The sequence below is a fragment of the Rattus rattus genome, chromosome 4 (genome assembly GCF_011064425.1).
Source record: "Rattus rattus isolate New Zealand chromosome 4, Rrattus_CSIRO_v1, whole genome shotgun sequence".
Lineage (NCBI taxonomy): Eukaryota > Metazoa > Chordata > Mammalia > Rodentia > Muridae > Rattus > Rattus rattus.
The window spans coordinates 148,591,366-148,618,993 of NC_046157.1; the positions used below are offsets into that span (position 1 = coordinate 148,591,366).

The window sequence follows — 27,628 nt, forward strand, 5'->3', positions numbered from 1 at the left end:
CTGCTGTGTGTTAAGATGAGAGAAGACGAAAACAGCAAAAACTTGGAAGATTTTGGAGTAATTTACTTACTCTTGGTTTGTTGAAACCAAATGTAAGTACTTGGTGGTTGGGTGAATCAGGACTCCTACTGCAAACAGCAGAAGCTTAACTCAAGTAAATAAACCAACAGCGAAATAAAGCAAAGAGAACTAAACCAACCATTTCCCGCCACTAGATCAACCTCAAATCAGCAACGTATGGAACTCACATCGATTCAGTCAACGCAGGGCTGGCAGCCAAACCTCAAACAGCAGCTTCAAAGGAGGTCAGACAGCCCTGTCCCCTCCCTCCTGACAGTGATCATCCGTCCTCAGCATGGGAACTGACACTTCCTCCTCCAGGCACAAGAGGCCGCTGCAGGACTCACGGCAGCCCACACCACACAGAAATAAATTCTTAGCCACCTTCGCCTTCCTCGCTCTCTGCCTCTGTCCACCTACCAGTGATTCTCATTGACAGAACTTGTCTTGTGTCTGCACCCTTAGACCAGGAAGCCAGAGCCTCAAGGTTCTGTGGTGGATACCTCATCTCTCATTAGGGCTGAAATGAACAGAATTCCCTACGTGTAGGTGGGAAGTCTCCAAATATATAGGCAGGGGTTCAGAAGGTGGGATTCAGGAAAAGGGGACAAAATGATTGCTGCTGCCTTCTCTTGGGTGATGACCAAAATGTTGCTTTGATGAGATGTCCCCAGGTCACCTGTCCTGGAACACTTCCTGGACTCGTACAACCATTACTGCTTAGGTTACGTGTGACATCTGAAAGCATCACGCTAATAACACCTTCTATAAACCACGCTTGATTAGATTTTCAGCAACTCTAGGTGCTACCTATATTTAAGGAGGGAAACAGTCCTTGGAAGTTCCCAAGTCACACAGCAGCATCAGATCGCAAGGTCAGGTCTCCCTGTTCTCAGAGACCCGAGTTTCCCAGTGGGTTCTGCTGACAGGCTGCTGTCTTAGCAGGGACTGGGGGGAGGGGGAAAGAGGTCACATTCTGTGCCGGCTTTATCCCTCCCCCAGTGCTGGGAATTGAGGCTAAGTAAGGTCTGATGTCTGCTAGGCAAGCACTCTACCCCTAAGCTATAACCATAGCCTGACATTCTTAGTACTTTCTGGCAGCATCTACTAAACAGAACATAGTATACTAATGCCCAGATGGAATAAAACAAGACCCAGTTCTCGAAGGTTCCCTTTTTCCTGAGGTCTGAATCCAGAAATCATTTTGAGGTTGAATAGTTCTATTCAGGATCAGCTGTGGAAGAGAAATTTTGAGTCTACTAATTTCCTTTTACTAGGCTCTTCTACCTTACCCTCTCTAGGTCAAAAAAATGTTAAAAGTCTTCCAAGTATTATTTAGCAGTCCAACTGGTATTTTTTCAAGTCCGGATAAAGATTAAGGGAATGACAACCACCACACAATTCTTACCTTGTGGAATTTACATTCTACTGGGGGAGGTAGATGATCCTCAAATAAATGTTAATTTGTGGCTCTGACAAGCGTGGAGAAGGAAATGCCACGAGACTCTATAAAAAGCAGGTCTGACCTACTCAGGAGAGCCAGAGCAGCCTCTTTTGAAGACTTGGGGCTGGAGCTAGGCTATGAAGAAGGGGAGGAGCTGGGCCCAGAGGAGACTCGTGAGTCCTGGGGGTGATGACCTGTGGGGAGGGTACTCAAGGATCATGAAGCACCTTTAGAGGCCAGCGACGGGGGGCCAGCACCTGGCTTGCGGATCGCCCCTGTGCCTGTGTTTGAGAGACTGCGTCATGGCTGGAAGGATGTAACAGACTTCAGCCTCTCAAGTCCCACCTGGGAATGACGTCGCCCGGGTACAAAACTAAAATAAACGGCTCCGCCCCCATCTCCCAGCAGCCCCTGCAGCGCCACCGCCCCCCACCCCGCCCCCCTCGTGTGACCGGCCGAGCCGGCCCTCTCTGAGTCTCTAGTAGTTTCCACGGCGCTGACGCATGCTTGCGCACACAACCCAGCCTGGCGCGTCGTACGCAGCCGCCGCGAGCGGGGCAGCGGGTGCTAGGCGGTTCCCCCGCGGGGGGCAGGGGCGGGACTCCCGGCAGTGGAGGTGCGGCCCCGGCTGGGTCAGGTTGGGGGCTCCGATCGGGTTACTGGTGTTAGGGGGTTCGGGTAGGGCTCCCCCCGCCTGCGGTGAGATAGCCCTGGGCATCGGCCTGCGGGACCAGATAAAGGCTGCGAAGAAGCCTAGTCACCGGCCGCAGGCGTGGCTCCCCGGCCGGATTCCACCTCGCAGTGTCTTCTGCCTGCCGGGGGTTGCGGCCGCAGGGAGCTGCGGTGCCTCGGTCGGCCTGACCCCTTCTCTCCCGCAGCCTGGAGGAGGGCCGCCTGACGGCTGAGTTGCCATGGCATCCTACTACGAGATTCTAGACGTACCGCGGAGTGCGTCCCCTGATGACATCAAGAAGGCGTAAGTGCCTCGGCTGTGTTACAGAAAGGCTCTGACCCTTGTTCCCCGCCCCCCCTGAGTGCCAGGGGCCAGGGCTGGCTGAAGGGAGGAAGGAGACCCTTGGGAAAGTACGAAGACCAAGTCCAGCAAGGGAATTAAACCTGACCTTCTTTAGAGCCCCCTATGCACCCAGTTCCCCCTTCTCCAACTCCTACATGTGGGCTTGCCCAGGTTGCAGCGCTAAAATGTCCAGGTTCTATGGGGTAGTCCAGTGTCCCCATTCTCTGTGTGGCTATAGATAGCTCTATCTTATGAACCCCGAGAGAGGGCTTAGGGTAGGGGCTTTACACATCCCTGGCACACCGCAGGGAGAGAAACCCCTGAATACATGGTGGCAGTCTTGGGGTATTCAGGAATGGGGCAGTGAAAGGGTGTTGGGACTAAGCAGAGAGGGTAGTCAGGTGGGAAGAGCCTGCTTCAGTCCCCTGATCCTCCCTCTGCACTCACTTCCTGCAGGTACCGAAAGAAGGCTCTGCAGTGGCACCCAGACAAGAACCCGGATAATAAAGAGTTTGCTGAGAAAAAATTTAAGGAGGTGGCAGAGGCCTATGAAGTACTATCTGACAGTAAGGCTTGGGGTCCTGCAGGGACCAGCATGTCCCCCCTGCTTCCATTCACTCGTCGTACTCCTTCCTAAAGCCAAGCCTCCATCCCACCTCCTCCATGATTTTTATCTAAGGCAGCATTTAATTGCCTCTTCCTACAGGGCAAGTCATGCCTGTCTCCCAGATCCTGGAAAGCACTTGGGGTCCTGGTCAGAAAAGTCTACAGCTGGGGTTGGGAATTTAGCTCAGTGGTAGAGCACTTGCCTAGCAAGCGCAAGGCCCTGGGTTTGGTCCCCAGCTCCAGAAAAAAAAAAAAAAAAAAAGGAAAGGCTACAGCTTTCCTGCCAGGCAGGCTTATCATCCCCATTTTATAGGCTGGTAAACTGAGACTGAGAGAGATGAGATAATTTGCCCATTTCTTGAGCTAGAATATGAGTCTAGGTCGGATAGGTGAATTTTTTTTTCTGTGCCTAAGAGTGTACCTAGGGCATTGCGCATGTAAAGCAAACCGTAATTCCAGACCCAGGTCTGTCATTCTTTCATTCAGAAAACGTTCTGACTAGACACGGCTCTAATTCCAGCACTCAGGAGGTAAGGCAGGAGGATGTTATGGTCAAAGGCCCTGTCTCAATAAGTAAACAAACTTCAAAACAACCACCAAGAGTGGAGGTGGTCGCTTTGGAGGCAGAGTGCTTTGGTAACATACGCAAGGCCTGGGGTCTGATCCCTAGCCTCACATAAACTAGGCATGGTAGTACATGCCTGAAATCTTAGCAACGCAAGATGGAAGCAAGGGGACCAAAAGTTCAAGGTCTTCCCTTGGCCACATATCAAACTCAAGACCATCCTGGGCCCCGTGAACAGTATCTTTAGAAATATATTTCTTAGATGTGGGTGGTGGGTCACACCTGTCACCTCAGCACTGAGGAGGCAAGATGACTGCAGAGAGGCTAAGGACAGCCTGGATACAGAATGAGACCCTGTCTTAAATCACAAAACCAAAACCCACAAGTGATCCCTGAAAATATCCCCTAAATTCACTGTGCTGGGGATTTCAGGGACCTAGGGAGACAGTGGAGGACAAAGAGACCCTAAACTCCTCCTGTGGTCTATTGTTCTGGTCAAAGAAGACCAACAGTAGCCAGCTATGTGCAGAGACAGGTAACACACTGAGAAGAGTTTTCCAAAAGAGAGCCGCTCTATCAGGGAAGGGTGGTGCATGCTTTGGTTGCAGTCCTAGCTGGTTTCTGTAGAAGGGGCTTCACTGATTAGGGTAAGCCTACTTATAATAATATAGGATAATTAGTTGACATTTCTTATCTGTGTGGAGCTGGGTGTTGAACCCAGGGTCTTGTCTTGTTTCTGTCAGGTAGGGTTTCTATCACTGAGCTCTACCTTAGCCCCTAGCTTACATTTACTGCATTACGTGTTAGGTACTGAGCTAGGCAGTTTGGTGAGTTATGTCCTTTAATTCTTTCCATGGCTTGGAGTGGGTGCTATTAGCAGATATGCCAGCTGCTGAAATCATGCTCCCCAGGATACCCTGCCATCTCCCAAGTTGCATTTTCTGAAGCTTGTCCTAGCCCAGGAGGGGAGATAACTATCCTAAAGGGAGGAATGACCGAGTCTCTTCTTCTAGAGCACAAACGGGAGATCTATGACCGCTATGGCCGGGAAGGGCTGACGGGGGCAGGTAGGTGGAGTGGTAGGTCGGGTGCCAGGATGGAAGTGGGGGTGGGGCAGACAAATTCTTTCAGAGCATGCTCTTTCTAAGATTCCTGGCCATGCCTTGGGTGGGATCCCCTGGCTCAGGGCCATATGTATGCACTAAGCCCCCTCCTCATCCTGACTGTCCTCCAGGAAGTGGTCCTTCTCGATCGGAAACTGGTGGTATGGAGCCTGGCTTCACATTCACCTTCCGTAGCCCTGAGGAAGTCTTCCGGGAGTTCTTCGGGAGTGGAGACCCCTTTTCGGAGCTCTTTGGTACGTAGACTCAGGGTTGCTCAACTCCCTCCTCCAGCCTGTCCTCTGGATTCCTTTGGGGAATCTCTCAGGCTAGAGCCAGAGACAGAGTTGGAATTTCACAAACAGAAGATTTGAGGTTGTAGGCGGGAGTCCAGGGAAAGCTAGGACAGAACCTCACACATGGCAGGACTCACGTGACACACCAGTGACACTTCACAGACTGGCCTTATTAAATGACAACAAGAACACATTGTTAAGCCTCCACAACAGCCACCAGTGGAACAAGACTCGAAAGCATCATGTGACCACTGTGAGCACCATTACACATAACAACAGACACCTTTTTTTTTTTTTTTTAACGAATAACACGCGCCAAGAATTCTACATCCCGTAAGACCTTTTGCAAATCCTGAGAGGTGAGCCGTTTTAACCCCTATTTCCAGATGAGAAAAAGGAAGCATATTAGTTACCTTAGGCTCACACAAGTAATTGGCACAACCGGCTGGCTAGGAAGGAGCCCAGTGGCAGAGGCCAGACTAGCATGTCCAAGACACGGGTTTCAGTCCCTAGCACCATAGAATAAAGCACGAAGGTAAATCTGTTGATTAAAAGACTCCTTCCGGGGTTGGGGATTTAGCTCAGTGATAGAGCTCTTGCCTAGCAAGCGCAAGGCCCTGGGTTCAGTCCCCAGCTCCAAAAAAAAAAAAGACTCCTTCCACAAGCATGATTGCACGTGCCTGTTAAAATCCCAGCACTGAGAGCTGCCCAGGACAGTGAACACTTCTAATCCCTGGAGGCAGAGGTACAAGGCTAGCCTGCTCCACATAGCAATTTCCAGGCCAGCCAGAACTATGCAGTGAGGACCTATTTCAAAACCCCAAAAGAACTTTAAACGTGGGAGATGGAGGCCCAAGATCAGGGCTTCAGGGTCATTTTTATCTTTTAAGTTTGAGGCTAGCCTGGCCTACTGATACTGAGACCCTTTTTCCAAAAAAAAAAAAAAAAGAGTTTAAAAATTTGTAAATTGGGGTTGGGGATTTAGCTCAGTGATAGAGCGCTTGCCTAGCAAGCACAAGGCCCCGGGTTCGGTCCCCAGCTCCAAAAAAAAAAAAAATTGTAAATTGGCTCAGAGGTTAAGAGCACTGACTGCTCTTTCTTCCAGAGGTCCTGAGTTCAAATCCCAGCAACCACCTGGTGGCTCACGACCATCTGTGATGGGGATCTGATGCCTTCTGGTGTGTCTGAAGAGAGGGACAGTGTACTCACATGCACAGAATAAATAAATACATCTTAAACAAAAAACAATAACCTTAAAGCATTTTGTAAATTTACACAACCCAGAACGGCAGACACCAGCAGTGCCTCAGGTTGTGTACCCGCTTGATTTCTAGGCTTTAAGGCAAACACAGGGTTTGGAAGCAAGCTCCTTACCACTAATGTTCTTGCAGATGACCAGGGTTCCCGACTCACCGGCCCTTTCTTTGCTTTCTCTTCCGCCTTTCCTCGCAACTCTGGTAAGCACTGTCCCTGTCCATTTTTGCAAACCCTGAGTCTCAGAGTCCTGGGAATTGGTTCTGTTTTGGCTAGTCTGGACAGGTTTGAGTGAGGCCCCCAAGATCCCTGGCTTTCAGTGACGGTGGTAAGTAGCCAACAGTCCCTCTCATCACCTCCTCTCTGCCTCATCTGTCCCAATGCCAGATTTCTCCTCCTCGTCTTTCTCCTTCAGCCCGAGGGCTGGTGCTTTCCGCTCTGTTTCTACGTCCACAACCTTTGTCCAAGGCCGCCGCATCACCACACGCAGGTGAGCTCTCCTTTTGTGGCCATACAGGTGGAGGGGCTGGGGATGAGACACAGAAGCAAGACTATGTGAACATGGAGTCTTGCCCTGGCTACTGTATACCGTTCAGAGCCTGGACCAGTGTCTGGTCACTGACTGAACTGTGCCATCTTCCACAGAATCATGGAGAACGGGCAGGAGCGGGTAGAAGTGGAAGAGGATGGACAGCTGAAGTCAGTGTCAATCAATGGTGAGTGGCGCCGCCTCCTCCCTCCTGGGCTGGGGTTAGCAGGAGAAGAAGAGTCCGTTGCAGCAGACTGCATCATTAGTGGGATGCCTTGGTTGCAAGGCCCTTCAGTCTGTGTGGTACTGGGCATTGAACCAGAGTCTTAGACATGCTAGGCAAACTCTACCTTCCAGCTACAGCCTGAGCCCGCACTTTACTGTATAAGGACATGCATGCCCACAGTGCCACTGTGGGGTTTCCTCTCCCTCTCCCTCTGTCATTTCCCCTCTCTGCATGTGTCTCATGTGTGTGTGATGTACACTCTGCATGAGCCCATGATGCACCTGTGGAGGCCAAAGGTCAATGTCTGTCTGTCTATGATCTACCTACCTACTTTTGTTTTTATAAAAAATGTATTTATTTTTATTTATATGAGTCTATTGCAGCTGTCTTCAGACATAGCAGAAGAGGGCATGGGATCCTGTTACAAATGGTTGTGAGCCACGCAATGGCACTCGGGATCTCTGGAAGAGCAGTCAGTGCTCTTAACCGCTGAGCTATCTCTCCAGCCCCCTCCTGTGTTCTTGACATAGCAGGAGTAAAGCCATGCAGATCCAGTGGTAGTGGCAGTTTTCTGTTTTGTTTTGTTTTGTTTTCTGAGTAGGCTTGGCTCCCTGGAGCTCACTCTGTAGACCAGGTTGACCTTGAGCTCCCAAATCACCGACCTCTGTGTCCCAAGTGCTGGGATTAAAGGTATACACCACCATTGCCAAGCATATTCACCAGTTTCTATTTGAGAGGCCTGAGCTGAAGCATGTATAAATGGCCCCACTTCCAAATTACTGCTTACCAAACAAAAGGGATAAATCAAGTCAGGAATCAAAATCCAGTCCTAGAGTGCGAGACAGAGCCTTGTGCGTGCCAGGCTGCTTGGGTCAGTCCAACAATCAGTCAGGGTGGCCAGCCACTTACCTGTCGACACTGTGCACTCCAACAAGTACTTTACACGGGCTGTCTTTAGTCACTGGAACCTTTGTGTGTGTAGTCAATCTCCTCATTCCTGGGTCGCAGACAGGGAATGTGCTGGATAACCTTGTAACCCAGTGTATGGGCGCCAGTCCCAGAGAGGCTGTCAGGGACCTACACGGTGCTCTAACTTGGCTTTGGCCCTTGCAGGTGTCCCAGATGACCTGGCACTAGGCTTGGAGCTGAGCCGTCGTGAGCAGCAGCCTTCAATCACCCCTAGGTTGGGGGTCATGCAGGTCCGGCCGACCTCTCTCTCTCGTCCTCCTGACAGCGACCTTTCTGAGGATGAGGACATGCAGCTTGCCATGGCTTACAGCCTGTCAGAGATGGAGGCGTCTGGGCAGAAGCCAGCAGGTGGGCGGGGGGCACAGCAAGGACAGCATGGGCAGCCCAAGGCCCAGCACCAAGACCCTGATGTGGGGGGCACGCATAAGGGGGCAAGGGGCGAGGCAGCCAAACTCAGCCCGTCCTCAGAGGAGAAGGCCTCTCGCTGCCTCATTCTCTGAGAGCCAGGCCGATCCTGGACTGATGCAGGTCCCAACTCAGAGTCCAGGTCACTGTCTGGAGTGCAGAATAGTGTGGCCTGACTTGCAGGATTCCAAACTCTGTCCCTCCACAAGTTTCCCTCCCGTGTCCACCTGTATTGTGGACAGATTTGCTGTACTCTGTCCAGGGCTGACAGGTCCCTGGGTAAAGCCCAGATTGGGGGATGGGCAGACCAGTGCCTGGGGAGCTCAGAGGCACTGGTCGGATCAGACACTGCTGAAGGACATTAGTGGGTTTGGGGTGCCCAAGTCTTTTCCTGCTGTTTATGTGGCTGATGCTGTCGAGGAAGGAGGACTTGGCCTGGCATGCTCTGAGCTTGAGCTTCCCCCAGAGAACAGCACAGGCCAAGGAGCCTCTGCTGTCCTTGGCCAGATGCAGCCCTCCCGGTTTCTGTGTAGACCTGAGCTCTCACCCACCCTCTCGTTTCCCCTCTGGTGCTGCCTTCCTCCCACTCCACTCTGCAACGCCCACCCTTCGGCTGCAACGCTTGCTTTCATTGCTGCTTGGCTAGGTCTCCCTTCTCCTTCTCTTTGAAGCCCAGGAAGATGCTGGGGCCAGTGGGTCCAAATCTTCTGGGGAGGCTAGCTAGGTAGGGTGGAAGCCTCTCAGCCCTCCAGAGTCTCAACCAGAGTCAACTCCTCTTCCCTTCTTCTTGCTGCCTCAGCCTGCCCTGGCCATAGGACTAGGCAGAGGTGAGGCTGGCTGTCCCTGGAGAGGTGGGATAGGGCCAGGGTGACCCAGAGGGAGGCCTAGGTGGGGACTGTATTTGTACTGCCCACCCATCACACATCAGAGCTGAGGGGCTGGCCTAGGAGTGCATGCTCAGCTCCATCCTCCATCTGCTTGCAGCTGACCCTCTCTCCTGTCACCCACCCCTGCTCTCTCCCCAGATGTGTTCTGAGCTGGATATCCTGGATACAGAGTTGCTGCAGTTCCAACAGGACAGCGCCCTCCCCAATGTGCTAGGAGGGATCACTACATTCCTCTCCCTCATTTATGCTGAGTGTAGAGCTGGGGGCTGGGGTGGCGGGTGGGGACTGAGTGGGAGGCATCTGTAGTCTTGGCCTCTTAACTCTCTTCCCTGGGTGCTTAGTGCTGTGTTTGGTGGACTTCAAGTCCCAGAGTGCAATGCACCTTGGCCTCGGTTCTTATAGCTCTTATCCCAGGGGAAGAGCTGCTCAGTTACAAAGATGAGCTTCTTGGGATTTGTAGTTCCAACCCTGGCTAGTCTGTAACTTCTCTAATTGGAAGATCTTGTCTTTCATTTTGTCCCTGGCAGGGGTGGTGAGAATTGTAGATGACCAGAACCTTAGTTCCTTCTTGCTAGACCCAGGTTGGAGCGAGCAGATTCATGTAGCATCTGAGAGAGGTTGTTTTCCCTTGGGCAACCTAGGGTCCAAGGAATGAGCTAATGGGGCAGTGGACTGAGTAGATAGGGCATGGTCCTGGACGGCTGTGGGCTGGCAGAATGTGGGAGAGAAGGCTGCCTTGGCTGGAGTGTGTATGGCAAGGATTGGCATGCAGAGGGAGTGTCGGACATATTGCTTGAATGGCTTTCTTTGACCTCTGACCTTGCTGCCCACTCTTTCTTATCATCAATTCATCCTCCATGAGCCACCTGTCCTCCTGCCTGGGGAGCCCAAGGCCAGCAAGGGGATTGGTGGAGCAGGCTGTGACCGGCCTCTGTAACACTGGGCCTCTGAGACCCATCAAAGCCAGATGAGCTGAGCTCAGACTGTGGGAAAATGGAGGCAAATAAAGCTGAGTTTTGAGAGCTCTGTGTCCCATGTTCCTCCTTTCCGTGATGGCTCGAGAGAGACCCCAGAACTACTAGATGACACTTCAGGCCTTACGCCTTCCTTCAGGCCCAGTAACTGGAGGCACAAAACCAGGTTATCCTCCCCAAATGTGTCATGTGATGAGAAAAAATGCTTATTATTGGCCTCCCTCTCAGGGCCCCACAACTAGCCTTACCTTGAGGCTCCCTCTTGTAAGGCGACCTACTTTTGACTCTCTACAGCACAGCTAGGCCCACACTAAGTTAAGCTTGATTGGAAGCAACTCAGGTGATGATGCCCAAGTCCCTCAGGAGTAAGCCCCTCCAGCGGATGTGATCCAGAAGCCACCCTCCCCAGTGACCAGGCCCAGGGATGAAGGAACCAGGAGCTCCTCCCCACGTATCATCTCTAACCACAGGACCAGCACCTATGTGCTGTTCTGCAAGAGGCTGTGGCCCTGGCTCCCTCAGCCCAGAATTCACTGTCAGCTTCAAACTCTGGAGTCAAAGGGCCTAGCAGACTTCTGGAAGCTAAAGCAACAGTCACCCCTGAGGGGATTCCAAGGCCCTATCCAGAGCATCTGCTGGGCCTTGCAGAAATGGTGCTTTGCCCACTGGGGGCCTTTGTCTTGTAGACCATTGGAGCTAAGCTTCAACATCATTCGGTAGAAGGGCATTGTTCCTCATCCCAGATTTAACTCCAGCATGATAAGAATGGCCCTAGGCCCAAATGAACTCAGGGTTCCATCTCAGTTCATTTTTTCTGTTCTGGACTCACTGTCCAAGGGCTCCTTGGGGAAGAGCACAAGTGCTACCTTAAGAGTAAAGGGCAGAGAGGCTGGGTAAGGGGACAGTGTGTGGCCTGCCCCAGCACCTCACTGGAAGAACTGGCTGTGGTATCTATGTCCTGAGATGTGGCAGGCAGTGGGTGGATGGTCTCCCCAGCCCCCCCCCCAGCTCAATCCTGTGTGACACAAATGTCATTTCTGAGACTGAAGGGCACACGCAGCTTAAGAACTGGGGAGGACGGGCTGGGGATTTAGCTCAGTGGTAGAGCGCCTTACCTAGGAAGCGCAAGGCCCTGGGTTGGTCCCCAGGTCCCCAGCTCCGAAAAAAAAGAACCAAAAAAAAAAAAAAAAAAAAAAGAACTGGGAGGACAGGCTGTGTGAAGGATGGCTGCCCAGGCTTGAATCCTGCCTCCACTACATAAAAGTTTTACAGCCTGGGCTAGCTAGGGTCATGCTGCAATCTTTTTGTGCACGAGGGATTATTGGTCATGGTTTTATGAAGATAAATCCGTGCATGGTACCTTGGAACCTGCCAGCCACGTTTTCAAACCAAGGACAGCCAGCCTCTGTAGCCAGTGTCTCCCCTGGCTCATGACTTTGTGTTTTCAGGGAGACAGGGCAGGCTACACTGGAGCCTAGAAGCTTACCAGACAGAACTGCAAAGCCATCCGTGTTGCAGCTGCACAGACAACACACTAACTTTATTCACATTGATACAAAAGTAGATTTTTCTAGAAATGTTTGCTTGTGCTAGAGGGAGAAGGTTGAGCAGGGTCAAGGTGGCAGGCCAGTGGTAGCAGGACTGGGGGGGAGCTGGGGCCTTCTCATTCTGCTTTGTCTATACACGATAGGCTGGTGGGAGTGGGGAGGTACACACACAGAGGGAGACAGAGACTCAGGAAGGATGGGGCTCGGGCACACTTGCTGCTGGTGTCCACTCCTCCCCTTGCCTGCTGTCTGTTTCCCACAGGAGATCTTGGTTCTAGCGTGAATAAAGCAGGGTGGACCTGCCCCTTCCCTCCCGACTTCCTTCCACACTGGGTTGGAAAGGGCTATCATGCCCAAGTCGGACGGACCAAGGTGGCAGATGGGTAGGGGCTGAAGAGTGGGTGCACAAATGCTCACACACAGGCAGAAGGAGCAGAGGCCAGGATGCCTGCTGAGGTGCCCAGGGGGCTCACTGGGGCAGGGCCTTGAGGATGGCATTCACCTCCTCCGCCACGGCTGTCAGCGCAAACTCAAACTGGTCCTGTGCAAGGCCAGTGGCAGAAGGGTCAGGGGAAACCTAGCCTCTGCCTCTGCCTCTGCCCCAGGAAACATTACAGGGGTGGAGGGTGCTGGGCATCTGGGAAGAGGTGGGTCTTCCTGAGGGATGTGGGAGGAGCAGACTGCTGTTGGTTTCTTTATGGTGGCCATGAAAAGCATGCTTGGAAAGGGAATCAACTAAGGATAGGCAGGGAACTGTCACCTTAGAACGGACAAGGCCAGGTCGCTGGTCACGGACATGCTCCAGGGTGGCAGCGATATCAATCTCCTTCACTCCTGGGGATAGGATGGAGTAAGGGGTGCTTAAGAAGGTATCCAGGGGAGAACATGCCCCACACATCCTGAGCACCCTTGGCAAAGGTTGGATGGAGCCACATGCTCCCCAGTGGTTTCGCAAACCCACTGGGTGCTGGGGAGCCAGGAGGGACCAGGGGCTGTGGGTCCTGTGGGGACAGGACCTTACCTTTCGCCATGCGATTCAGTACCATGTCAATAAGGATGTAGGTGCCTGTCCTCCCTGCACCATCACTGAAATAGGAGATGGTGACAGACAGGCTTAGCCCTGACAAGGCAGGAGGGGAGCACGCATGGGGGTTGGGTGGGGACATGGATGATTATTAGAGTTGGACTGAGAAGAATGTTAGTGAGTCATGGGTGAGATTACCGAGGCCCTGAGTAGCAGGCCTGTGAGCCCTGGCATGTCCCCAGACAACTAGAAAGGACAGCCATGACTCCATTTTCAGTGGAGGCAGCAGGACGGTGAGAATGGCCCTCTCTACCAGGGGTCAGGCTTTGTTCAGAGTAAACATTTCCAGTGCTGTGAGCTGACATTCTTCTGGGGCGTGTGTGTGTGTGTGTGGCTATTTTTAACTCATTAAAGACAGGGCGTGCCAGATTTGGCTCCTGTCTGTTGCTCACCAACATCAAGAGGCAGACAGGCAGTGTGCCCACAGTCTGTGTGAAAGGAAAAGGACCAGAGGGAAGCCCAGGGCCTCTGTGGCAGGTCCTTACTCACCTGCAGTGCACTATGATGGGACAGGAGCGGCCTCTGTAGCACTTGTTCACTTTCCTGCAATGAGAGGTGGGTGTGAAGGCCAGGGACCACCAGCCAGGAAGAAGGAGACGGTCAATCATACAGCATGGTGTGGCCGCACGCTGACTTCCTTACTCTCCTGCCTTGTGGCGAGCACAGAGCAGTAAGAGAGAAGATTCAGGGCCAGTGGTAGCAGGACTGACCAAGGACCAAGGACCACAGCTGATGTGGGTGGCACTGGCCTTGAACTGTCACTTGGGAGCCACGTGACCAAGCTGTTAACCTGAATAATGGATTTAACTTCTCGGTTTCCATCCCCAGGAGATGGGAGATGATAACAGGGACCATTTGTTAGGATGCTATGAGATGCCATAAGATACCATCCATGAAGACCTTGCACGCCACAGGCGTTCTCTGTAAGTGGTAAGGATGGAGGAGAGCAAGTGGTTCTGATCAAATCCAAGGCGTTCTGGTAACTTCCAGAACTCCTGCTCTACTGCCACGAAAGTCATGCCTTTTCCACGCAGGCCCTTAGTCCACACCAGCCCTGATAGCAGGTCACCGAAATGCACTCATTAGCAACAATGACGTTACTCGAGCTGTCACATGCCTGCTGAATTTATGTAATTCTGCTGTAAGCCCCAGCAATTATGTAGCTTACTTGTGCAGTCTTAAAAATAAAAATATGCAGTGACCCTACAGTGACTCTATCAGGGACTCCCTAGTATTTTTTTTTTTTTAGCTTTGGCAGCAAGCCAGGACCTCATGCATACTCTATCACTGAACCCAACCAAAACTTTTCCTTAAGTGGTGAGGAATTGGGAGAAGTAAAGGGAGGGGAAACCATAATCAAGATATATTTATGATAAAATAACCCATTTTCAATAAAAGGGAGGGGAGAATTTCACCAAAGTTAAAAATATATATATTAAAGGATGGGGGACTGGAGAGATGGTTCAGTGGTTAAAAGCACTGACTGCTCTTCCAGAGGTCCTGAGTTCAGTTCCAGCAACCACATGGTGGCTCACAACCCTCTGTAATGGGATCTGATGCCCTCTTCTGGTGTGTCTGAAGACATCGACAGGGTACAGTGTACTCACATACATAAAATAAATCTTAAAAACTTTTACTTTAAAAATATTAACATTATTAACCATTATTCAATAGTAAGGACTGAACCCATGCATGCTTTGTGAATGCTTGGAAAGTTCTCAACCACTGAGCTGCGTCCCCAGCCTTTTGTCATTATTTATTTATGGGACAGGTCTAACTAAGCTGCTCAGATTGGCCTTGAACTTGCAGATCTCCTGCCTTAGCCTCCTGCACAGCTGGGGTTACAGGCCTGTGCCATCTCTGCTGACCAGGCTTTTTAATTGTGGGGAAACCGGAAACTTAATACTCTGACATCACTTTCAAAATATGCCTCAGGATGCAGAGTAGTCAGAAATCACTGTCATCCAGGGATTCAGAAACTACCACAGTCCCTACCTCAACTCTGCCCCTCTGCCTGGCACTGGAGAGCCAGACCAGCTTGGAACAAGACAGAGGAACAGTATATTCAGTATAGAGGCTTCTCGGCCACCTGCGTGTGTGGAATGGTAAGGGGTGCTGGATGTCTGACCTGGTCTTTGTGTTAAGGTCCCTCTGCTAGCTTCTGCTTCAGCGCCCCCCACCCCAAATTCCCCAGCAGCCCATGAACTTCCTGCAAGATAATCTTGGTCTCTTTCTAAATTCCTGCCCCAGTTCTCCAAGCAACCTTCAGCCTAGACCCTTCTTGACCTGCCCGCCTGCCTGTAGTCCATGAGGTTGCCACACCTGCCAATGACCACTTTTGTGGCTGTTCAACTGAATTAAGAATATCAGCAGAGATCACATACATATGTACGTACATACATACATACATACATACATACATACATACATACATACATACATACAAATGCTGGCAGCTGTGAGACTGGGAGGGAGGGAGAGAGAGAGACAGAAGGGAGAGGTGTAGAGGAAGAAATGAAGACAGAAGGGCCCCCTTCTGGGAGAGTGACGGAGGTGCAAGAGACAGAAAAGAAGGGGAAAAAAAGAGAAAAAATAGAGGCAAAAAGACACGAGGCAAATAGAGGTAAGAAAGACATGGAAGCTGGACTGGAGACAGTGAAAGAGCAGGCCGACACAGGGCTGGGAGACAGAAGGGAAAGGCAGGAGATAAAGCAGGTCCCAGCAGAAGGAGATGAGAGGGCATCTAGACATGGGACACCCCACCCTCACCCCCACCCCCGCCTCCAGGAAAGCGGGCGAAGGAGCTCTATGGTGGAGTAGCTGTGGGAGAAAGTGGGTGTGAGAAGGGCAGCGGGTTAGGGTGGGACGGCCAAACGGTCAGTACTGGTTTGAGGATCGGAGGCTGGTGGAAGGGACAGAGATCAAGGGCGATGCTCCAGGCCAGACTTTGGTCCCCAGGAATTGCTGATGGGTGACTGCTGGCAGCTTGCCCACCTGCGGAAGTCCAGCAGCGGCCGGGTGGAGGCCGGAGTGCCCTCTGCCGGCCAGCTGAGGAAGTGGAACTGAGTGAGCGTGCGCGTCTCCTGGGTCTGCACGTTCTTCAGGTAGAAGCTCCGCACCAGGAAGTCCTCGCACCAGATGTGCTCAGACACCAGGTTCACCTGTCGGGTATCCCGCAGGGTCTGAGCGAACGTGCGCACGCGCTCTGCTCTGGTCCCCACCCTTCTGCTCCCAAGCAGTGCAAGGGATAAATATTTCAGGAGGTTAAAGGTGGTAATTTCAGTCTTTGGGTATTTATTTCCCCCGTCTTACATATGCATGGCTCTAAGTTTTATCAAAGTCCCTACAAATGCTTTTTGGTGCTAGACAGAACAGATAAGCTTTCGTGTACATATGATATATATATATATATTTAAAAAGGCCACCATCCACCCCTTATTGTTAGGTACTCTGACCTCATAGACGTGGTAGAGGGAAGACCCTTCATCTGGCCAGTAGCGGTCACACTGTTTGACACCATCCTCCACCAAAGGGGTCAGCATAACGATGACAGTGCAGCCACTCTCCCACACCATCTAAGGATAGAGAGATCCAGGTAAGCGGCCCTCTAGCCTCCCTGGCCCTGGCTGACTTCAGAGGCCTCTGGTTCTGAGAAAAGGCCCCTCCAAGAGTGCACCTGCCAGAAGTCTGCGATGGTGTGGGACAGCGGTCCCTGTGTGGCTATGTAGGCCGGCATCCGAGGGTCATGCTCGATCTAAGAGTAGAGAGGATTTGTCTGTCATGAACCGGAATGAGAAGGGCCAGCTTGGAGTGAGGCTCGGTCAAGAGTGGGCCAGGGTGCGGCGGAAGGCTGAGAAGTCTATATTTTAATTTGAGAACATGGGCTCTATAGTTTCAGGGCTTGGCTGGAGTAAGAGATGACTGGGGGTTGGGGGTGGGGTGGGGGTGGAGAGTAAAGAGAAGCGACTCACGATGGGACTGGCGTTGATGTAATCACTCCGAGAGGGGCTGCTCTCCACTTTCAGCTTGATTCGGGCGTGGTCATCTACACAGAACTCACAAATGACCTTCTGGCACCAGGGCTCTGCCACCCAGCGGGAACCAGGAGGCCAGCACTCCCCACACCCCCAAACCTTCACTTGCTCCTAGCAGAGTAAGGGGCCAGGTTGACGCACAGCTCACTCACAGGGTAGGAAGTCAGGATGGCGGTTCTTCTTGATGTTGCCTTCACCTTGTGCGGTGGCACAGGTGTTTGGCTCCGCTTGGTAGGCGCACAGGGCCTGCCACTCCTTGGCCAACCGGTCCCGGTTCCGGAGGTGATCCTCCATGTATGCCTGTAGGGGCACCACAGCCTGGCTCTGGGTCGCACTGCCCGTCCCGCCTCTCCTGCTATCCTGTTCCCTCCCCCACTTTAGGCCTGGGCCCTTTCCTGACCAGAATCATGTGTCCTGTGGAGATGTCCATGTTGGCCTGGGCAGGCTCCTCGCACCAGGACGGTGTGCTGCTGTGGGAACTGGGGCTGGCCTGGGCCGCGTCACTGAACTGGGAGGACACACTGCTCACCCGAGAAGGCTCTGGCTGACCCTCTGCCCGGTTAAACAGCGACTTTGTGGCCATGTGCTGGCGACACAGGTCCTGCAGAGGAAGGATTGGGTGAGTCTGAGGCCCCTTAGGACCCCACTACAAAGGTTTCTAAGCCACAGACTGGAGCTTAGTGGTCCTGCAGGTATAGGGCTTGCCCAGTTCCCAGTGCTCCAAACAAACAATGCCTCCAGTTCCTCTCTGGAGCCTTAGGCCTGTCTCTGTGCAATAGGATGATTAAGGTCTGTCTTTCGTCTTCATTCTTTTCTGCCTTAGTGCTTATGACAACCTCAGAAGTAGCATCCCAGAATCATATTCCTGGGAGGAATCTCTGGAGCCAATTATCCCAGCCCATATTCATTTAAAAAGTATGTCGCAACACCCCTTCCAGGGTTTCTCCAGCTTCTACCCAGACAGGACCTTATTCTGCCACACCATCCATCCACACAGGACTGGGTCTTTCAAGGCCCTTGTATGTCCTTCCCTCCATGAACTTCTGTAGCTTCACACCTGGTACTCAAAAGTAGTGTCACCGTGGGCCCCCTCCGGCCCCAGCGCGGCCAGGCGCTCCTTATCCCGTTGTTTCGAATGATGGCGCATACACAGGGCCACCGCCAAAGCTACTAGTAGCCCAGCGACACCTGCCAGGGCCACCAGAGTAAGCAGCAATGAGCGCATGGGAGATATGCCATGGGCTTGTCGGGGAAGGACTGCAGCGGATTCCTCCCTCTGTGGGAACAAAGTCAGAATCAGAGGGATGGTGGCAGGGGAGACTGGGCCTTGACTCCTACTTAGGCCACCTCTAGGGGCAAAGCTGTGAAGGCAGGGGTGTGAAGGTAACAGGCAGAAGGGCATACAGCTTCCTTCCCAATCCACATCGGACCAATTCAAGAGCCAGAGACTTTGGGTGACCCCACTAGAAGGATTTCCATATAAACAGAGAAAAAGAGATGTCTTTCGGGAAAGCGCTACAGCGCCATCTGCTGGTAAAAATGAGAACAGAGACGGGCTGCATGGGAACGAAGGCTGGTGAGCCACATGGACTTCCAACCCTTTAGTCCTTGTTCTTGCCTCCTCTCTTGTGCGCAGAGTCAGACCTACGAGGGCTTTGGTGGATTCTACAGTTAGTGCTTACCTGTCCCACCCCTGTCTGCAAAATCTGGAGCCCTGTCTGCGCTTCCAGTTCAGACTTCACCAGCCCTGCAGGAAGGGTGTAAGCCAGGCTCTTTTCAGCCCTGTGTGGGCTGGAAATCGTTTAGGAGAGCATCAGCACAGGCCTGGGAATCAAGGCTGGGGTCATGCTGAGCCTGGGCTGGAGGATAGGGTGGTATTTACCAGCTTGCTGGGTCACATCTGCCAAAGACAAGTTCTGCTCATTGTGCCGGATTCGGAAGGTGACAGCTGGTCCTACCACACTGCCAAATAGGAAATATGTCACTACCTTACCCACCCGAGGCTCCAGACTCTAAATAAAGAGGCCAACACTTCGGATCAGGGATTCCCACGAGTGTGTCTAATGACAGGCAGATTCAGGACGGGGCTGTGGCTTTTCTGCTTCTACAAGTTGGGAGGTCTCTGACCCCAACTGTCTTCCCTTCTTCCCTAGACCCTTCAGTACCACCTCGCTCAGGCTAGACCCCATCCCCCACCCCCAACCCCGTGCTGTCCCACCCAAATGGCAGCCCACCTGATGTTGATGAAGCTGCCTGAAGTCATGTGCACATGTTCAGCCAGGATCTCCAGCAACTTCACTCCAGCCACCAGACTCAGGGGTCTGCAGGAGCGGAGCAGGCAGAGAGAGAGAGGTGATTCGCAGGCACTCTTTTGAGACTGGCTACCTTAAGAACTACCCACCACATCTCTGCCCTTTTTTCTCTCACACAGCTGGATTCGTGCTCTCTGCTTCTTGTTGGAAGAGCTAACCCAACCCCACAGAATGGCTGAATGGCTTTCTCAGGCTGGGCACTCACTTCTGATCAGTGACTATATAGCCATACTCCTCAGCTGACGGTCGAGCTGAAGGCTGTCCCACCACTGTGGGCTGGCTCTGGCCCAAGGGACTTTTCTTCTCCAGCAGGACAGCCGAGATGCCCAGAGGACTGGATGTCTGGGGAGGTTCAGGGAAACCAGGGCTCAGCACCTGCCGAACTTCGATGGAGTTGGGGCTGGCAGTGGGGTGTCCAGGAAGCAAGGGTGTGGGGGGCTGAGCGTCTGCTGTGTCCCCTCTCTGCATTTGTTCTTCTATTGTCTGTTACAAGACAGGATGCAGGTGTGACCTCTAGGGTGGAAGGGCTGGGGTTGGGGGTGGCAGTCACACTTTGGGCTCTAAACTCTTTGCAGTGGAGTTTAGGAATGGTTTAGCTTTTCACTTCCAAAGCCCATACAGTGGGTTCCAGAGAACGCATCCATGGAATGTGAATTCAGTGTGTGAGTGAGGGAATAAAGGGTTGAGTGAGCGAAATACGGTCTGTAAATCAGAGAATACAGGGTGGGTGTGATTGGACTGAGCCCGATAACCAGAAAAGATAAACAGAAAGGCAATGGTTTTTAGGCTTTTGTTCAGTGGCAGCCATGTTAGAAGCCTACACCCACGACAGAGAATCAAAGCCCATCCAGCTACAGCAGGATGGAGCCTCCACCAACCCCCACCCCCAACCCTTCCCACTGTAGGAATCATTGATGTCTGAAAGGATTGTGGAAAAAAGAGGAGTGGATTAAGGATTCTGGCTTCTAGTCCTGTTGACGTGAAGTGAGGCCACAGGTGATTATTTGAAGTCTCTGGGCCTTAAAGTGAGGGACCAGAGGTTAGATTCTGAGTCATGATCTCAAAGCAAGGGTAGGGGGGGCCGGTTATGAGGTGCTGGGAACTCACTTTCTTGACATCGGCTCCTCCATTCACAGCCCCTCCTGTAGAGCATGAAAAGCCATAGTCAGGAAGAGCGTCAAAGCCAAGGTGGGAAAGACCAGAGCTCGAACCTGTTCCATCTTTGTGACAACTGTCCTGTTAATAGCCCCAGCTGTTGTCCCCTGCGCCCAGACTCCCACTTTTTACCCCCTCGAGCTTCCCACCCTCTTGTTCCCATCCTCAAAAGAACTCTCTTTTCAGCCAAGCATGCTGGACCATGCCTATAATCTACACTCTGGAGGTAGAGGCAGCATCATGAGTTTTCAAATCACCCTAGACGACAGCAAGACCCCATATCAAGAAGAAGAATTAAACCCAAAAACTCTCTCCTACATGAATCTCCATGGAGATGGGAGTCACTGGCCTCCCTGACTGGACACTCACCAAGATTTCTTCCTGTGCCCTTGGGCAGTAACTGCAGCAGGGTTAAGAGGGTAGAAAGCTGTTCCGGGGTCAGCTGACGAAGCTCTACTCCGTAGCCCGCCAGTACAGCAGCCAATCTCTGCAGACTTACATCTGCTGAGAGCCAGACATAAGCTTAGGACTGATGGTGGGAAACTGGTGGAAGGCTGAGAGGTGGTGGTGGTGGGGGGGACAAGCACATTTGGAATTCTTTTCAAACACTAGGACACTGGTGCCCATCCCAGGACCTTGAACATACTTGAGGTGTGCCAGATGCACCCCTTACTGTCCCCACATGGAATCTAGGGCCTGTGTAGATCAGCCTGTCAATAGACAGTTAAATGTGTGAATGAAAGGCAGAATGCCAACTGTGGCGATTCGCGCTTGTAATCTCAGTGCTCTGGAGTCTGAGGCAAGAGGATCGCAGCAGGACTGAGTCCAGCCTGAGCTAAAAATGAGCTCAAGGATAGCCTCGGATAACAGCAAGACCTCATCTTTTTTTTTTTTTTTTTTTTTTTTTTTTTTTTTTTGGAGTTGGGAACCAAACCCAGGGCCTTGCGCTTGCCGGGCAAGCGCTCTACCGCTGAGCTAAATCCCCAACCCTGCAAGACCTCATCTTAAAAATAAAATTGACGGGCTGGAGAGATGGCTCAGTGGTTAAGAGCTCTGACTGCTCTTCCAGAGGTCCTGAGTTCAAATCCCAGCAACCACATGGTGGCTCACAACCATCTGTAATGGAGATCTGACACCCTCTTCTGGTGTGTCTGAAGACAGTGACAGTGTACTCATATACATAAAATAAATAAAAGGCAGTTACTATTAAAAAATATATACCGTATATCTTTAAAAGTCCCACAACCTTAAATTTAAAAAAAATAAAAATAAAAATAAAATTGACGTATAAGAAGGGCCCCTGGCAGACAGAGCGGAGATGCCCCAGCACCACAGAGATAGATGCTGAGGACACTGTTACCTGCTTGTACTGCTTGGGGAGGGGACTTCTCCCCATGACCCTCATGGCCCTCTGAAGAGTCCTCTGCCCGGCTGCTGCCCCCTTCCTCTGGCAACCTTGGCGCCCGGGCTCTGCCAGGCACTGGCAACTCTTGGGCCATGTAGAGCAGCCCTGAATCCTGGAAAAGCTGAGCAGGTGAGGGACCTGTAAGGTCACCAAAGGAGTGTCCAGAGTGAGTCCCCAAAATGGCTTTGGAGAGGCTTCTGCTGAAGAGCACAGGATCTTCAGCCTTGGCCAGATGGCCAACTACCCCAGAGGCGCTCTCTGAGCCCCGGGAGCCATCTCGGGAGCCAAACTGTGGGAGAGCAGAAATGTGGGTAAGAACAGAATCAGGGCTGGGTGTTGGGGTTGGGGCGTGGCCGGTGTGGAGGGCTCACCTGCTGGAACAAGTAAGGTTGTAGCAATGCAGGTTCATAGGTCAGAGACGGGTGTGGAGGCTGCGGGGGCATTAGCAGATGCTCCAAGAGAGGGGGTAACAGCTCAGCCTGCAGAGAGGACAGTGGGGAGCCCACCCCAGCTCCATTCCCACCCCCTGGAGGCCGAGAGAGCCCCTGGACAGCAGGAGAGGAGCCAGTGGGATTGCCCTGAGAAAGCAATTCCCCTGCTGGGCCTGGTCTCCTGGGCACCAATCCAGACCTGGAAAGGAGAGACATAAGGAGTGGGGGAAGGGAGGAGAGAGAGAGAGAGAGAGAGAGAGAGAGAGAGAGAGAGAGAGAGAGAGATTTTGTTTTTTGGGTTTTTGGAGACAGGGTTTCTTTGTGAAGTCTTGGCTGTCCTGGAACTCATTCGGTAGACCAGGCTGGCCTTGAACTCAGATCCATCTGCCTCTGACTCCTCCCAAGTGCTGAGATTAAAGACATGTGCCACCACCACCACCACCACCACCACCACCACCACCGGGCTGGTAGACTAATTTGTATAGAACAAGGGTGTGGACAGTTTACAAGGTTGTAGTTGGACAGAGTCAGTGTTTTAGAATAGCCCTGTCCTTTTAAGAAATGAAGAGAAAAGATGGGCTAAACGGCATGGCGATGAAGGAAGGCTAGAGAGGCAAGATTGCCAAGGTAGTTTGGTATGTCTCTGTCTTTGGTGAAAAAAAAAAGTGTGTGTGTGTGTGTGTGTGTGTGTGTGTATGAGTGTGAGTGTGTGTGAGTGTGGGTGTGAGTGTGTGTGTGTGTATGTGTGTATGAGTGTGTGTAGTGTGTGTATGTGTGTGTGTATGAGTGTGTGTATGAGTGTGTGTATGTGTGTGTATGTGAGTGTGCAGTGTGTGTGTGTGTGTATGTGTGTGTGTGTGTGTGTGTGTGTGTGTGTATGAGTGTGTGTGTGTGTATGAGTGTGTGTGTGTATGTGTGTGTGTGTGTGTGTATGAGTGTATGTGTGTGTATGAGTGTGTGTGTATGTGTGTGTATGAGTGTGTGTATGTGTGTGTATGAGTGTATGTGTGTGTATGTGTATGAGTGTGTGTATGAGTGTGTGTGTATGTGTGTATAAGTGTGTGTGTATGTCACCTAAGACCATCAGAAAACACAGATATTTAGATTATGATTCCTAACAATAGCAAAATTACAGTTATGAAGTAGCAAAGAAATAATTTTATGGTTGGGGTCACCACAGCATTAGTAACTGTATTAAAGGGTCACAGCATTAGGAAGGTTGAGAACCACTGATGTAGAGGCTCTCACCACAGAGAGACAGTGCTGTTTCCTGCCATACACAATTCCACACAGGAACAAATTACTTAGGTCCAAGAACACTCTGGTTTGCATAACAACTACTTTAATTCTTTTAAGTTATCAAATGCCAACATTTCCTCAAAGTATGTACCAGTGTCCTGTTTTGCTGGATTTCCAGGATAAACTCAGCTCCTCCTGAGCATGTTACCCTGACAGAGGGAGGGGTCGTTCTCCATGAGGTTTAACCTGAGCCCAGTCTGCTGACCTTGTCCCCTCCTCCCGCTGCCTGTAAGGAAGATCACCATTTCCAACAGTCTAAGGCTGTTGAGAAAGGCTGCCTACCTGTCCCTTGGATGAGGTTCTGGGGGACGAAGCCTGGGGATTCGTTCCATCTCCTGGGAGATCACATACTGGGTGAGGTCATCATGCCAGGACAAGCCTGTCAGGAGGAAAGGTAGAGCAAAGTTGGCTTGAGACCGGAGGCCCAGCTCCAGAGCCAGCAGAGGCCAGCAGTAGACCCCATTCCCTACAGTGAGTTGTGATGGGCAGAGCGGGGGCGGGGTGAGGAAGTGCCAGGGATTGGAGACCCAGGGGTGGGTGAGCTGAGCTGCCTCCCTACTGCCACCCTCAGCTACAGCTTTTGGAGTCAAACCGTCAGGGTTAGAATCTGGCTTTGGTTCCTAAAGAACTGGGGGATTTGGAAAAGTTGTTAAGCCTCCATTCCTTCCTCTCGGTTCTGGGGATACATGCCTCCTAAGACTGTTGTGATAATAAAAGGACATATCACGGAAAAGAGTCCTGTGACATGGATGGAGAACTCTTATCACACGCCACTGCCACTGTCGTCATTGCATCTCCATTCTGAGCCTGGGTCTTTTGTGGAGTGGGAATAATACTACAGAGGCATTCTGTAGGCCTCTGTAATCAAGTATAGTCAGGAAAATGAAATCCTCTATATGCCTGTTTCGAACACCTGTACCATCCCCCTCCTCATTCCATCCTCCCGGCAGCAGCATCCTGATCTTGTTCGACTCACTACCCATGAAGCTCTGCTCTCAGAAGAGATCTCTCATCCATTCTAGAGGGGCAGCACCTCATTCTCCTCCATTCTTCCTTCTCTGGGTTTATTTATTTAGAATCAGGGTCTCATAGAGAACAGCATGACCTGAAACTCATGGGGATCCTTCAGCCTCAGCCCCTGAAGTGCTAAGATCACAGTTGCGTGCTACCATGCCCAGATCCTGCTCTGGATTCATAATCTGGGTTACTCATGACTCATCTCCTGGGACCTGCGAACGTCTACTCCATGCATTAGAACTGTCTGTGTTCCTGTTACAGTTAGCTCCAACAAGTGGCCATTTTGTTGCAGCAAACTTAAGACACACATAGAAGCTGGATACAGAAGTACATGCCTGTGGTTCCTGTACATAGAAGGCTAAAGCAGGAGGATCACCATGACTTCCAGGCAAGCCTGGGAGATATGATAAGTTTGGAGCTAGCCTGGGCTACACAGTGAGAGCTTGTTTCAAAACAAACAAATAAAATTCCAACAAACCTAAAAAATAATTTCCAACAGCCTCAGCTGTAGACCTTCTGTGTACAACTCCAGAGAATTCCTACATGAACTTCCCATCTCTAGGATGCTATCTTGTTTATTGGTCCCCCCGTATCCAGCAAAATGTAAGAAGGTGGGGCTTCATGAATGAATATAATGACTAAGTTGCATGAAGACAAAGTTTTGGGCAAGGTGGCCCTTTACTCCCCGCCCCTACCAAGTTCCAATCTCCAAGTTCCAAGGGATCCAGACCTCACCTTGGGACATGAGTTGCCGGAGCACACCTTGTAAGCGCTGGAGAACTGGGGAAGTGACTTGTAAGAGGGGCCGTGCCTGCCCCACTCCTGCCTGGCACTGTCCAAACAAGCCATCTAAAAGCACAAAGGTCTTGTTGTCAGGGCTTTTGCAGGAAGCCTCTCAAAGTCCAAGCTGCAGATGGACAGCGCTCGCTCCACCTTCTCTGGCTTCAGAGTTCTGTTCCTCTGCCCTCCTCACAGCTGGCCTCTCCCTCCCTATCTTTGTCTTTTGAATCCTATGCCAGGGCCCTACTCACCCTGAATACAGACTTCCAGATGCGAACAAAGTCTGCGGTCAAAGAGACAGCCTGTAGAGGAGAAGATGCTCAGAAAACACAGAGAACGGTCAGATGGCTTAGAAATAGGGGATGCAGATTTAGCCCGTTATTTCTTTCTAAGGAAGGCTTTAAGTTGGGAGGACAGTAGGGAAGAGACCCGGAACACACAGTCTACCCCCCTATACAAATTTATGTATGTGCATGTGTATGGGGCCAGAGGTCAATGTTGGGCATCTTCCACACTTGTTGCCTACTTTATATTCTCAAGACTGGGTATCTCACTGAACCTATTGTTCACTCAGCACACCCAAGGGATTTGACTGTCTCAATGTCCCAGCACGGGGGTTAGTCATCGTCACTATGCATGGATTTATAGGGGTGCTGAAGATCCAAATTCAGGTCTCATGCTTGAATGACAAGCACCCCACTAACTGAGCCATCTCTCCAACCCAAGGCCTAGAATTCTTGAGGAAGTATGGGGTCTAGCTTTGGAGTTTCAGTCTTTAAAAGTCTCAAATTGCCAAGGTGGGACTTGGAACATGGGAGGAAACAGTAGCTCCCCAAATCTTTCAAAACATCCTAATCGCAGTGGCTTGGAACTAGAGGCGGAAACTCCAGCACACCTCCCCCGCGTAGTAGGGAAGGGGTGTAGGTGCTTGATTCTGAGGCAGCCTGTCCCAGGCACCCCGAGTTGGCGATGCTGTCCGTGGTGCTGAATCTAGGAGCTAAGGCCACGTCGGGAAAGAAGAGGTTTACCAAGGGAAGGGTGGCAGGACAAGGAGTGGCTACAGGAGCTCTTTCTTTCGCTCTGTCTTGTTAACTCTCAGCCTCACAGGAAGTACCGTGCACTGGCCTCCAAGCCAGGGTAGGGAAAGAGGGAGCCAGATGGAGAGGCTGCGCCCCTTCCCCCACGCGCCACCTTCCCACCCTCATCCCGGGCCCATGAGTCAGCGCTGACTATGTCCGCTTAGATGTGAGTCAGCACCAGGCCCAGCTGTGGGGAGGGGGACAAGGAGAGGACCCTCCCCTTTTACTCCTCTTCCGCTCCCTCCCCCGCGTATCCCCCTTCTTATAGGCGACCAACTCTCAGCAAAAGGCCTCTCTAGACTTAGAAGATAACCCCGCTCTCTGTCTCTAACCAGTCCTCCAGGGAAGCTGGAGCCGGGTGACTGGGGAGAGGCTCCTGCCGCTGGTGGTCGCCAATTCCTCCTTCTCGGCTTCCGATTCTTCATCTCGGGTCTCTACCTCGATGCCTCTGGCTTCTCCTACAGTCCTGTAGTCCCCATAAATCCCTCGACTCGCGCGCACCCCCACCCCTCCTCCTGAACCTAGTCTTCCCTGGAGCCCACTTTTCCAGGTCCCGCCTGCGAATCTCGGCTCCACCTCCCGGCCTACGCCCCTTTCCTCACCTCCGTCTCCCAACGTCTCACTTCATCTCCTCTCATCTTCCTCACCCCGTAACTCCCCCCCCAACATTTATCCTACCCAAGCTTCTTGCTTTCGCGACGCCCCCCCCCAATCAAGTTTCCTCCTGACCGTGGGCACTGATGGCGCTGCAGCCCCCGGGGCGGCCGCTCAACAACAGCAGGCAGACCAGCAGCCGAAGGCCCCCGGAACCCCCGGAGCCCCCGCAGCCCGCGGGACCTCCGGGCCGCCGCGGGCGCCTCATCCTTCCCGGCTCTGAGCTCTCGCTCTCCGGCCAGAGTCTCAGCGACGTCGGTGGGAGTCAACCCAGGAGCCTAGGCGGAGTCTGCCGCTCCCCACCCACCTCCAAGGCGGGGTCTACTTGCCCCTCTTGAGGCGACCCGGCCAACTGCAGGCGTGCAATGACGACATCTCCACCCCCGGCTCTTAGGCCTATTTGCGTCATACTGGCGTAAGAGCCCCCTCTCAGCCGGGGAGCTACTCAACCTAAGCCTCCTCCACCATATAGTAGGTTCCTCCCTAGAATTCCCACTGGGT

At 52.1% G+C, this 27,628-nt stretch overlaps 2 protein-coding genes across 2 annotated transcripts; one reads left to right on the forward strand and one right to left on the reverse strand.

The window, feature by feature from the left end:
* Positions 1-1,971: 1,971 nt before the first annotated feature.
* On the forward strand, positions 1,972-10,378 carry Dnajb2 (DnaJ heat shock protein family (Hsp40) member B2). The gene is made up of 8 exons (XM_032901398.1): positions 1,972-2,480; positions 2,976-3,085; positions 4,704-4,757; positions 4,925-5,047; positions 6,478-6,543; positions 6,728-6,830; positions 6,986-7,056; positions 8,209-10,378. The coding sequence occupies exons 1-8, from the start codon at positions 2,416-2,418 to the stop codon at positions 8,562-8,564; spliced, it is 948 nt and encodes a 315-aa protein (XP_032757289.1). The 5' UTR covers positions 1,972-2,415; the 3' UTR covers positions 8,565-10,378.
* A 1,462-nt stretch (positions 10,379-11,840) lies between these two features.
* Ptprn (protein tyrosine phosphatase receptor type N) lies at positions 11,841-27,382 on the reverse strand. Its single transcript, XM_032901399.1, has 23 exons — positions 27,203-27,382; positions 25,646-25,696; positions 25,350-25,463; positions 23,880-23,976; positions 22,239-22,497; positions 21,823-22,156; positions 20,832-20,963; positions 20,415-20,449; positions 19,513-19,790; positions 19,230-19,316; positions 18,878-18,957; positions 18,678-18,742; positions 18,053-18,271; positions 17,396-17,596; positions 17,148-17,295; positions 16,933-17,006; positions 16,638-16,715; positions 16,417-16,536; positions 15,956-16,122; positions 13,451-13,504; positions 12,899-12,963; positions 12,638-12,711; positions 11,841-12,418 (listed from the first exon to the last, which is right to left on the reverse strand). Exons 1-23 carry the CDS (start codon positions 27,333-27,335, stop codon positions 12,347-12,349), a joined length of 2,937 nt encoding a protein of 978 aa, XP_032757290.1. The 5' UTR covers positions 27,336-27,382; the 3' UTR covers positions 11,841-12,346.
* Positions 27,383-27,628: the final 246 nt, after the last annotated feature.